Source organism: Macrotis lagotis, chromosome 1 (assembly GCF_037893015.1).
Source record: "Macrotis lagotis isolate mMagLag1 chromosome 1, bilby.v1.9.chrom.fasta, whole genome shotgun sequence".
Classification (NCBI taxonomy): Eukaryota; Metazoa; Chordata; class Mammalia; order Peramelemorphia; family Peramelidae; genus Macrotis; species Macrotis lagotis.
In genome coordinates, this window is record NC_133658.1 from 579831559 (window position 1) to 579845186 (window position 13628).

The 13628-nt window shown below is 36.4% G+C and overlaps 1 protein-coding gene across 9 annotated transcripts in view; it reads left to right on the top strand.

Moving 5' to 3' along the window:
- The window catches only part of KALRN (kalirin RhoGEF kinase), a 1044937-nt gene that overhangs the window by 639503 nt on the left and 391806 nt on the right, over positions 1 to 13628 (top strand). For all 9 annotated transcript variants that reach the window (XM_074214684.1, XM_074214682.1, XM_074214689.1 and 6 more), the window contains one exon: positions 2802 to 2997. In XM_074214684.1, coding sequence (XP_074070785.1) covers positions 2802 to 2997 — 196 coding nt within the window. The remainder of the gene's footprint in view (positions 1 to 2801; positions 2998 to 13628) is intronic.

A 13628-nucleotide genomic window follows, 5' to 3' on the forward strand; every position in this document is an offset into this window, starting at 1 on the left:
AGAATATTGGGATGGATGATTTCTGAGTTCCCATCTATGATTCTATGAAAAGTTAAATTGAGATAGGGTTCTGACCTTTATAAGACTAAAGAAATTAGACACTAGGGCAGATAAGTATATATATATATATATATATATATATATATATATATATATATATATACTTGATCTCTTGTTCAGGGTATGATCATATTCCATCTTGAGTTTGCATTTTGCCCTTTGACCTTCCCTGAATCTGGCTTTTAATTTCCTGTCCTTGTCTTCAGTTCATAATTTGCTTTCTCCTTCCGATTCATATGCTATTCTCCAGGAAGGAAAATGGGACACCCCTTGTGGTTCCAAAACTGGTGAATGAGGGTCCAGGGAAAAAAATTCCCTTAATAAAAAGCTGTCCAGTTATCTCCAAGTAAAAGCAATCCCCCAAGGCAGCAAAACACAGTCCAAGAAAGGATAGGAAAAGTCACTAGAAATTCTATTTTAATTTTGTGGATTTTAGGATTTTATTTTTTCCAATTACATGTAAAAGCAATTAAATTTTTTTAACCATTCCCCTTCCCCTTCCACTTCATTGAGAATCTTGCAAGCAGTTTGATATAGTTTATACATGTTGCCATCATATAAAATATATTTCCATATTAGTCTGTTATGGGTGGAGGAGATAGATCAGAAAACCCCAAGAAAAACAAAGTTAAAAAGCAGTATGCTTTGACATGCATTCAGATTCTTTAAGTTATATCTTTGGAGAAGAAAAGCATTATTCATCTTAGCTCCTTCAGAATTATCTTGGATCTTTAAATTGCCGGAAATAGCTATGTCATTCACAGTTGATCTTACAACTTTGTTGTCACTCTGTAAAATAATTCTGCTCTGTAAAATGGTTTAACTCAGTATCAGTATGCAAGTCTTTCCAGTTTTTCTGAAAGCATCCTCTCTTCATTTCTTTTTTTAAATTTTTAAAAATTTTATTTAAAGAAATGGGGTTAAGTGACTTGCCCAAGGTCACACAGGTAATTATTGAGTGTCTGAGTCCAAATTTGAACTCAGGTCCTCCTGACTCCAGGGCTGGTATTCTATTCACTGAGCCACCTAGCTGCCCCCCCCCTTCATTTCTTACAGCAAAATAATGCTCCATTACGTTCATATACCACTGCTTGTTTGACCATTCCTCAAATGATAGGTATCCTCTCAGTTTCCACTTCTTTGCACAAAAAAGAGTTGCTATAAATATTTTTGTACATAGAGGTCCTTTTCTTTTTTAAACAAAATCTCTCTGGTAGTGGTATTTCTGGGTCAAAGGGAATGCATAGTTTTCTAGTTCTTTTGGCATAGTTGCAAATTGTTCTCCAGAATGATTGGATCAGTTTATAACTCCACCCACAGTACATTAGAGTTCCAGTTTATTCTTATCCCCTAAAATGTTATCTTTTCCCTTAGTGTGGGTTGGAACAACAAGATTTGTTTTAATTCGTATTTCTCTAATCAATCCTGATTTAGAGCTTTTTTTCATATAACTATAGTTATGTAGTTTCATATAACTATAGATAGATAACTTCTGAAAACATCCTGTTCAAATCCTTTGACAATTTATCAATTGGAGAATGATTCATAATATTGTACAATTGACTCATTTCTCCCTATATTTGAGAGATGAGGCTCACCAGTATTTTAAAATCAATCATCAAGAAAGTTCCCTGGGGTCTCGGGAGCTTCCTGCCAAAATCTTTAAATTGATTTTTATGTCTTTCTCACCCAAAAGGCCCATATATGTATCTAGGAACAGTTCACCTTGAGGAATAAAATTAATTCAAATTATTCAAGGTCTGCTTTATTGTTTCTTAATTCACAATAGCCCCTGTTGGTGTAGTAGGTCTTTAAAGTTGACTCAAGTCTCTTCATTTCCACTAGTGTCTTGATCTACAACACCCACCCATGGACACCACAGATGTCTTCCCCTTTTAGAAGGTCAGTCCTTTGAGGATGAGGCCACTTTGATTTTTGTATTTGTATCTCCAGTGCTGAGTACACTTTTAAATTAATTCAATTTATTAGAGAATTAACAATGTGATGTCTGAAAAATTGAGTGACGGAGGGTAGCTACATGGTAAATGACTCTGAAATCAGGAGGAACTGAGTTTAAATCTGGCCTCAGATGCTAGCTGGTTAACCCTGGTCAAGTTGCCCCCAGTTGCCTCCATAAAAAAATACAAAACCATTTGAGCAAAAGAACTGAGAGAGGATAAAGACCCATCTTCTCCAAGGCAGCTTGTGGTACTAAGAAGTTTGTTGTTAATGAGTCATATTCAACTCTACAGGACCCAATTCAGGGTTTTCTTGGCAAAAGATATTGGAGTAATTTATTATTTCCTTCTCCACCTTATTTTCCAATTGAGGAAACTGAGGCAAAAAGATTAAGCAACTCACCCACAGTCACACAGCTAATAAGTATCTGAGGCCAGATTTGAACTCATGATGATGAGTTTTCCTGATTCCAGGCCTGGTTCTCTATCTACTGAGACACCTAGCTGCCCAGAAGTCAGGAAGATCTGAATTCAAATTCAACCTCAGCTATTTACTAGCTATATGACTCTAAGCAAGTCATTTAACCACTTTCACCCTCAATTTCCTCATCTATAAATGTCAACCACCTCCCTGGCTGGTAGTGAAGAACAATAAATTATCTATGGCACTTTGTAAATCTTGGGCTGCTATATAGAAGCTAGTTATTATTACAACTATTATTTCATCTCTAAGATTCCACCATTCTTGGTAATCCTTAAAATTATATGATGCTTTCCCCAAAGGTGACAGCAGAGTTGGATGCCTGGAATGAGGACCTGCTAAGACAAATGAATGACTTCAACACCGAAGACCTAACACTGGCAGAGCAGCGGTTGCAGCGCCACACAGAGAGGAAGCTGGCCATGAACAACATGACCTTTGAAGTCATCCAACAGGGCCAGGATCTGCACCAGTACATTATGGAGGTCCAGGCCTCAGGTAGGATCCATGACAGCTTCACGGCCGGTTCTGAGCCAGGGAAGGGAAGAATAATAATGGGAATCATGCCCGTTTGTCTCAGCAGGGCCCATCTTACAAAGCACGTTTGCATCTATCAGCTCAGGGTTTTTCATTTGTTTGTTTTTGACATCTATAACAGAAAGGACAGGCATGTCTCATCTGTGAAATGGGTTCAAAAATGTCACTATCTATTTCTTAGGGATTTTTCCTCCTTATACAGACTCTGGTCCTGATGATATTTGAGAGAAGAGAATAGCCAAGCAATCTTTACTCCAGAGTAATGCCTATAACACATACCTGTCTCCTTTTTTTGGCAGAAAGAGTTCAGTTTGTGGAATATGTTTTTTCTTCTTGTCAGTAAACAATTATTTATTAATGACTTATATGGACTTAGCACTGGAAAGAAGGGGGAAAAAAGGAAAAACACTGTGCTGTACCCCCTTGGAGTTTTCTTGGAAAATATGCTAGAGTAACTTGTCTTTTCCTTCTTTAGCTCATTTGACAGATGGGGAAACTGGGTCTTGCCCAGAGTCACATATCTAACAAGTATCTGAGGTCAGATTTGAACTCAGGTCTTACACACACACACACACACACACACACACACACACACACACTTTTCTCTACAGGGTAGGGAAAGGTCCTATAGGTAGGATTTCAGCAGAGTCCAGGAGGCAACCAGAAAGATGTTGGTGAGAAGGGAGAACATTCCAGCTATAGGATCTCAGCCCGTGAAAAGGCAATGTCACAATTGGAAAATAGTATATGTGGAGGATCATTTTCATGGAAGGGAATAAGCTGTAAGGAAGCTAAAAGGGGCTAAGCTATGAAGAACCTTAAATGCAATGTTAGGAAGGATGCTATCATTTATCCTAGAAGTAATAGGGGAAACACTACAATTTAATGGATTGGGAGGTGACATGGTCACAACTTTGTTTTAGGAAAACCACTTTGGTGGCTGGGTGGAGTATAGTTTACAAGGAGCAGAGACCTGAGGCTTCAAGGCCAATTATAATTGTAATAATCTAGACAAGAGATGATTAAAACTTCTGCTAGAAGGATGTGTGTGTGTGTATAGAGACATTATGAAAGATGAACTGAGAATCAAAATGGCTCCTCCTGACCTCAGGGACCTTAGATTTTTTACTGAAGAAAAAGAAAAGGGTGTTACCTTCCTACAGGTAAAGGACACATCACTAGAGGAGGGTGAGAGAATTTAAATAAGGAAGGAGATAGTAGAACTCCCTGTACTTGAGGGAAACCCAGGGATCATATTGGAAAAATAATATTGGAAAAAAGTATAAGGTTCAAGTTGCACTGAAATTTTACAAAATGAATAAATAGTTGGCTAATCTGGCTCAATCATTAGATATTGCATTGACATAGTTCTTTAATTTTTTTTTACGGACTACATATGATGTTATCAGAAATATATAAGGTTTTTAAATGATATTACCACTTTAGGTAATTTCAATATATAATTAGAGCTATACTCCATTTAGTAAAGAAAAAAAGATCCAAAGTATATATATATGTGGAAATATGAAACATAACTTCTACAATCCATTTTTATGAATGGTACTCAAAGAAATCATTGGAAGCATTAGTATGAAGTAGTGGATATATCTGAACCTGAGTCCTAACTTCAGTTGTACATCTGCTTACTTGTATGACCTTAGGCAAGTGATTTCACTCTAGTAGGATTGGACAGCAATCGTTCCTTTTCTAAAATTCTGTGATTCTATAAATGTCAATTCATTTGTTTTTCATCCTTTAATTTCTAAGAAGACCAATAACTTCACATGGGTGATGTCTTGGACTTGCACATGAGTTGGATTTAATGATTCCATGGTTTCCACCACTCAGGAACACCCTCAGAATAATTTTCCCCATAGAAAGAACTGAGAATGTAGGATAGGTCAGTCTCAATGGCTATGGAGCTACATGTAAGGTTGTGTGGTTTGGACAGAATGGAGTCAACTTTATCCCTTCTCTGAATATTCCATTATCAAAAATTTATCTACTCTACAAACTGAATTCTCCAGTTTTGGAATTTTTAGGAGACTACCTGTGATTTGTTATTTGTAGAAGCAAAGAAGGTTAAAAACCAAAAAAGATCTTAGATGCCATCTACTCTTGTTTTTTTCAGATAGAAGCTAAGCAGTTGTAAATTATAAATTATAATTATTGCCATGTAGATATCTTTTGAGGCTTAATAGGACATTTTGCATGCATTTCTTTTTTTGAGCTCCATACTACTCCAAGAAGTGGGGCATTATCATCCCCATTATAAAGATGAGGGAATGAGACTTTGAGAGAGTTTGAGTGATTTACCTAGGGTCACATGGTTTATTAGTGTCAGAGAAGGAATTTGAACCCATGTCTTCCTGATTCTAAGGCTTACCACCATACCACATCATCTCATTACTTTGGCCTTGATTAAATGAACACAATCTTGGATCACTAGGATAAAGATAGAAATTCTAAACCAGACCAAATCATACTATTTTTAATTTTTTTCAGGGTTTTTTTTTTTTTGCAAGGCAAATGAGGTTAAGTGGCTTGCCCGAGGCCACACAACTAGGTAGTTATTAAGTGTCTGAGACCAGATTTGAACCCAGGTACTCCTGACTCCAAGGCTGGTGCTTTATCCACTGCACCACCTAGCCACCCCCACTATTTTCAGTTTTTAAAATTTGTTTTATGTTTTGTATTTTTTTCTCCTCTCATGTTTTTTCCTTTTTGTTTTGATTCTTCTTTAACAATTTGACTAACATGTATAAATGTTTAACATAGTTATACATGGATACTATATATTAAATTATTCACTGTCAAGGGGAGGGGGGAGGTAAGAGAGGGAGGGAGAAAAATATGGAACTTAAAATCTTACCGAAAATGAGTATTGAAAACTATCTTTATTATGTAATTGGAAAAAAGATAAAGAAAAATCATATAAAAATAAATACAACTCTGTATTCTTCAGCTAATCTAATAGGGTGCTTGTCTCATAGTAAAAGCCCAATAAGCACTTTAAATGGAAGTATCTTAGAGTTGGAAGGATTTTTAGCACAGATGAACTGGAAAAATTGACACAGCACCCCAGGGGGTTTCTCCTCAAGGAATAATTTTTAGGTCCTCACTCAATCTAACTTTGGTGGCTACTCATAGCATAATCTGTCTAGTATCCTGTGCCTTAGAGAGTCGTGGAAAATATCTGCACCTTTTTTAGGGAGAGAAAAAGCAACACTGCCCAATGGTCTGAAATCATTGGTTCAATATGGGGACTACTTCAGGGAAGGTACTGTGTCAGGATCAGTGGATATCAGTGGATTTTAACCCTGTTGGCCTTAGTTTTCTCATCTGTAAAATGAACCCCAGTATTTCTGCCAAGAGAAGCTCAAATGGGGTCACCAAGAGTCGGACAGGACTGAAAAATGATTGAATCATACTTCCATCACACTCATATACTTAGTCATTCTTCAATTGCTGGGCAGCCTCTAAATTTCCATTTCTTTACCACCATCCAAAGAGCTGCTGGCATTTTGAACATATAGGTCCTTTTCCTTTTCTTTGATCTCTTGGGATACAGATCTAGTAGCAGTATTGCTGGGTCAAAAATAATTTTTTCAGAATTCCTGACTTTGTCAAGGGATAGTAAAAATTATAAAAAGTTTGAGAACTACTTGGTATATGGAGGAAAGATTATGCAAAAACTAGAAAGATGAGATGATAAATGATCACAGCAGGCCTTGAATACTATCATAGGATAATAATAACAAGAATAATAGTTAACATTTGTATGTTAACATTTAAGGTTTTCAAAGTAATTTAGGGATACCATTTTATTTAACCTTTGCAACAACTCTGGATATTATTATCCATTATCATTATCATTTTACAGATGAGAAATTGAGGCTCAAAGAGATTAAGTAACAGGATCAGAGACATCAGAGATGTTCTAATCTAACAGCAGGACAGAGTAAAAAAGTGTGCCAGCTGTACAGAGTTAGAGGAAGCAGTTCAAATCCCAGCACTGACATTGACTCTCCATGAGACCTCGGGCAAGTCACTTCACTTATCTGGAGCTTAGTTTCTTTGGCTGTCCAGTGAGGAAGCTGGACAAAGATATCTCAAAGGGTCTTTTTCAATCCATTATCTGATGATGCTATTATTTGAAAATTATCTTCAATGAAAAATATTCAGTGGCAGAGCTCCAGGATGAACACATCTTTTGACTTTTCACAATTTGATCAGCCCCAGGAAATCACTGGTGGCTTTTGAGTATAGGAGTAATGTGTGGGGAGAGAAGACTACCTTTTCCCACTCTTTGCTCCCTATCATTTCTTCCTTTTGTTCCTGTTGTGCTGAGACTCTTTCAGCTACAATAGAAAGCAACAGATGCCCAGGACAGAAGAGTAGGATTGGGAAAATAGCCCCAGGGACCCTGGATAGGAAGCCACTCACCATCCACACTTCCAGAGTGAATATTGTGAATCAAGAATAGGAACCCTCTCCAATTCTCCTCTCACATCATTCTGTACAAGGATTCTGGAATCACCTTGGGAGGGTAGACCTTTTTCCCATGGAGGAAAGACCTCAGAGCAATAATTATTCATGGGAAGGGGAACAATAATGAAATCTGATTATAGCTGAGGACTGCTTGTACTGGAAGTACTAAGTGGGTGGACCCATCCCCAGGCATATGGGCCATCTACCCACTTCTGATTTTGTTCCTTTTTTGAGGATTGTTGGGAACAGCTTGATTGGCCCATGCTTCTTTCAGGGCTGAGACTTTCTGTTCATCTCTTCCCACCCCGGTGAGCTGCTCCAGCTGGTGGAAGAGACAAGGTTCATTAGAGGAAAATAGAAACTGTTCCCAGGAAACTTAGCTTCCCTTTCTAGTAATTTCTTTCCTTGTCCCTTGTCCTAGAAATGGAAGAGTAAATAACCATCAGAGTTGTGGGGGGGAAAAGGAGGATAGAAATTTAGAGTTATCTTCCAGACTTTGTCTGGATGTCAAGACCCTACGGGACCATACTGTCATCAGAACTGACCTTTGCATAATCATATTTCCCCCCAAATAAGCCCTAGTATGATTTTTCCCCCAGGATGCTTGCAAAATGTACTCTACCCGAAAGGCAAGCCCCTATTAAGATCATCAATCACATGGATGCATGTAATAAGTCTGTTGGAACACACAATGGACATAGTGAATTACAAAATATTATCAATATATAATTAAATATAAATAAATAATATTATTGATATTAATATTTAAATACATGCTAATATAAATTATAATTATTAGTAAATACCAATCAGATGCCTTTGGACAAGGGGTAACACCTATGTAAACAGATGAACTCAAAATTTATTGCCAAGTGCCCAGTTGGAGTACAGATACAGCATGCAAACTCAATAACATTGGGATGAAAGGAAAGCCCCACTTGTAATCACTACTAAGGACAAGAAAGATAGATTGAAGGTTTCAGGCATTTATGTTCTTGAAACTGAAAAAGTCTGGTGTGCACAAACAGTGGGTAGATTTAATATGGCCACTTATTTTGTGAAGTGGCCAAAATGTCTGCTAGTCTGGGTTTCAGCCAGCACTCGTTGAGCCAAAGATATGAAGAGCAACCTTGCAGAGAAAAGAGTAGATCAAATTATGACAGCCTATCTCCAGACTCTTGATATTGCAATAAATAAGCCCTTCAAGGACCATTTGCTCTTCGAAATCAATGAAAATAGAATGGAGAGAAATCAGAGTGGAAACTTTGTGAAGCCAAGTCTGTAAGAGGTGGTGACTTGGGTGAGGAATTCGTGGGATAAAATGACTGACAGCTGTGTTGCCAATGCACTAAGAGTGGGCTCCATGGATGAGAAGTAGTCATTTAAGAATTCTGTTGCTGGACATTAGGGATTGGGGCCAATGGTTCTACAGAAAGTGGAGTTGCAAGAAATTCAGGCCAGAATTCAGGGTTTAGAGAGTGATGGCAATGTTATAGAAGAAGATGAAATGACTGTATTTGAATAAATGTAGATTTTTGTACGTATAAAAAAAGATAATTTTGTACATAAAAATTAAGCCCTAATACATCTTTTGGAGCAAAAATTAATATAAAAATACCTGATTTTATTTTCAGGGACATACAATATACTTATGTGACCATATTATATGAAACAGAATCAAAATCATTAGACCTGAGGTTGAATCCTGGTTCTTCCACTTCCTCGTTCTGAAATCTTAAACAAGTATAATTCACCTCTCTAAATGTGCAAAATGATAGCCAGATAGGTAGGTAGATATGTAGGTGGGTGGGTGGATGGATGGATGGAGGGAGGGATAGATGGATGATAGAGCTAGCATGGAAGGAAGGAAGGAAGGAAGGAAGGAAGGAAGGAAGGAAGGAAATAGTCCTTATAACTACCTCACTTTTTAAAAAAAAAGACCTAAGATATCTTCTATCTCTAAAGCTCTAAAATGAAAGCAACAAGTTATAAAGATTACTGGAAAACCATTATTCTGTATAGAATAGTTTTGGAGATATTAAAGATAGCTGCTTAAGTCCCATTAACTTGGTAATCTAAAGCATTTTCTCTTGTTAATTGTCCTCTATGTTTCTCTCAAGCTTCAAGAGCTAACCCCTAGTTCCAATAGAATAGGATTTATTTGTTGTCCCATTCCTCAATTTCATGGTTTTGGAATCTTTCACAGGATGAGTTGCTCTTCCTCGAGAACCTCTAATTTTTAGGTAGCATCTGACTTGTTACATTTTCAAGTTTTCCAATTTGCCTGATTTGTGAATCTTTTGAGGTTTTTTTAATGAAATAGGTGTTTTCATACTTGACACACATTTTCCCTAGTCCTACAATGTGTGTTTCAAAATAGCCCACTTGAAGCCTGGAAACTTCTTGATTCTGAAATAACTTTTGTAGTTCTCCCCGTTTTGCCTCCCTCCTCCCACCAATACCTCGATTCTTTCTTTTTCTATCCTTGTGTTTGTTTCTTATCAAGAATTCTTGGTTTCCCTTCACCTGAGAAAGTGTCATAGCTAGTCTTAAATATTATCGTCAATCATGAAACCACATTAAAACTTTAGTTAAGACTTTTTTGACACACTGTATATACTTACACCAGGTTAAAAAAGGGGGGGGCATATTTTTTTCATTAAAACTATAGCTCAAAGGCAGCTAGGTGGTACAGTGGATAGAGCACTGGCCCTGGAGTCAGGAGGACCTGAGTTTAAATCTGGCCTTTGACACTTCATAATAATTACTTAGCTGTGTGACCTTGGGCAAGTCACTTAACCCTACTGCCTTGCAAAAACAAAAAGAAATCTATAACTCAAACTAATGTTAAACAAATAATGTGCCTATTAGTGGATTGTATTTAGTTTCAGACTTCAGTATTGCTAATGATATTTACTTCAATATGAATTTTCAACTTGTTTAAAAGCATGAAAGTATTTAAATTTTCCACAAATGTATTTTGATGTTGCAAATTTAAACACAGAATGATTTGGAATCAACCTCTTCAAATAACATTTCCATGTGTTAATAGTCTTGATCAAGGTAGAAATGTTTACTCAACTCAATCATTAACCTTTGGAATGAAAGTCAAAAATAGAAGTACAATATGTGAATTGGGTAATTGGTTTTTTGGTAGACAAGAATTCAGACAACTGTTTTTTTTTTTTACTTTATTTAGAGGCACAACAGAAAGTACATTAGTCTGGGATGTGGGAGGATAGGGTTCTATTCCTTACTCCACCCCTGATTACTTGTGTGAGCTTAGGTAAATGACTTTCTCTGGGCCCCATTTTTCTCTTCTATAAGATGAAGGAATGAGACCATAGCTCTAAGGAACCTTCTATTATTAGCATTGCATTAATTAAAATATATCAATGCTAGGTACATTTTAGTAGGGAGAAAGAAAACTTATTCTTTCTCTTATCTCTTGAAATATTATCTTTCTTTTCTTCAAGAGTGTGGTATTGATGTTCTTACTGGGAAGTCAGCTGAAAACTGTCCATCTTCCATAAAATGACCCTTTTATTGTGCAGTTCATTGCTATAGCATTAAGCTTGGGTCACAAGATCACAGGATTTAGAGGCAGATGCGAGTTTAGGTAGCTTGTCTATCCCTCTCCTGTTATAAAAGACAAAAGTGAGGTCTGAAAGGCTAAGTGTCTTGTTACCCCTTTTCTTTCCCAATTTGCTATAAACAGTAGTCCTATACACCTTGAAAAATACTCTGTTATGATCCAAAATATACTTCATTCCTACTCATTTATTTCTTGTAACAGAAAGAACCAGTATCTTGCTTATTTCTATCCACATCTTAACACATAATGCTTCTAATTTGGTTGATTCCACTTTAAAGGAATATTTTTCTTTGATCAACAGTTAAATTGTTATTTTTAAAAGTTAAATTCCCACTTTAACAGATGATAAATCTGACATTTGTCTTTTTTACACTTTTTTTCTTTTCTGAAGTAAACTGTCTCTTAAAATCTTACTTGAAATATGGCTGGATTTCAAAATTTCTCTCAACTAATTTTAATATAATTAACTAATTAACCTAGTTACAAACTCCTACCTGTCAAAATATCTGAGCACTTGTGATGTGAATATAAGAATTTATAGAAATTCAACAGTTGGTTAGAGAATCCTGAAAAGTGTGTGACTGTGTGTGTGTGTGTGTGTGTTTGTGTGTTTGTGTAGTCAAAATGTTTTGGGTCTCATAGTCTTAGGCCAATAGACAAAACATGGAGCTCAAGTCAGACTTTCCTGTTCTCCATTAACAGGAAAGAAAAAAACATTGACAATTGTTCCCTAGTATATGCATGTCTTCTTGCCCCACACAAAAATTTCTCATTCCATTTCTATATGACAGGCATGTTCTATAAATTCCTTCATTGGATTCCATTTTTATGTACCACTTGGTATTACTGATGAGATAAGACCTAGCATATCCAGTGGGCTTTTGTTTTGTAACCATAGCAATTCAAAATTTGGACCAAATCCCCACAGAATTACTTGGAAAGAGACTATTATACTTCCAAACATGTTTACCCTAAAATTATTTCCTAGACTTATGCTAGCAAAAATAGGGAAGCTGAGGAATTCAGAAGTAGGGGCAAGAAGTAGCCAGTTCTCCTAATGGGGGCATTCCTTTTTTTTTTTCCTGTTGCTATAGGCAACATCAGAGAAAGTTCAGATCTCTGGTATAGTTTTCCTGAACTGGTCCCTGTAGTGGCTATCAAGCTGATTTGTAACTTCTTTGTGGTAGAACAGTATAACTGGGAGCCTGGGGTAGGCTCTTTTCCTCTGAGTTTGTATATTCCTGTATTCTATATCCCTGAGAAAGTTTTGTGTGGTTTGAAACAAGTGTATTCTTGACTGCATCTTATGAGCTCCTCCTTTTTCTCTTGGGATATATGTGTGACAGAAGTCATATAGTACTTTTGTAATCAGAAGCTCAATTTTTATACATTATCTAGAAATAATCATAAAGAATTACGTGGGGGCAGCTAGGTGGCATAGTGGATAAAGCACCGGCCTTGGAATCAGGAGTACCTGGGTTCAAATCCGGTCTCAGACACTTAATAATTACCTAGATATGTGGCCTTGGGCAAGCCACTTAACCCCATTTGCCTTGCAAAAACTTTAAAAAAAAGAATTATGTGGATCATAGTAAAAAATGCAATATTCCTAATATACATTTCTGAGGCTCAAAAAAATTCAATGATTGATTCCCTATTGCCTATAAAAGAAAATATAAGCTCTTTTCCTTGCTATTCCCCTACTAACCTTTCCAATATTCCTTGATATTACTCCCCTTTGTACATTTTATGCTCTAACCAAATTGAACAGCTAGCTGTTTCCTTGTATTTTCCTGCTTTGGGTTGCCAATGATATTCTTGAATTCTTGAACATCCAGTATTTTTTTTCAGAGGAATTTTTAAACTTTTAAGTCAACCTGCATTATTAGCATTTTTCTCTATCATTTTCCTAAATTCAGACAGTCAATAAAACAGTAAATCAAACCCCAATTTGTAACATTTGTTGACTTCTATAGTTTAAAGGTGCAACCTGGAAACTTAATATTTGGCTCTCTAGTTTGATAAATTTTGCCTAATATCCTATAATTATTCCCTTGGGACTTTCCTTCTGAAATATCAATATACTGCTCATGATTCAGATAAATTCAGAATTATAATAAATACAATGTATCCATAACAAGAAGCACAAACTATGCCCTGAGAAGGAGTTTACTTGGGGCTCACCCTTTGGAAGGAAAAGGTACAGTAGCTTCCTTTTTTTAAATTAATTATTCTTGCCAAATAGTTCTAAGCCCCCCTTTTTTTCTAAATTGCCAAAGGACTACAAGTGCTTTATGCCCTCTCTAAATTCATCATCATATCTTAACTGCCCTACTGTACTTATGTCTTTGTGTAAATTATACTTCATTAAAACCCAACATAGCAACTTTGATCTTTTCTCATTCCTACAAGCATACAGTCTACAGTGTGGAGGTCTTCCTACACAAAGGAATAAAACATTTATATCCCTTTTCCAGGTAGGCAAATAGCATTCCAAACTCTTGAT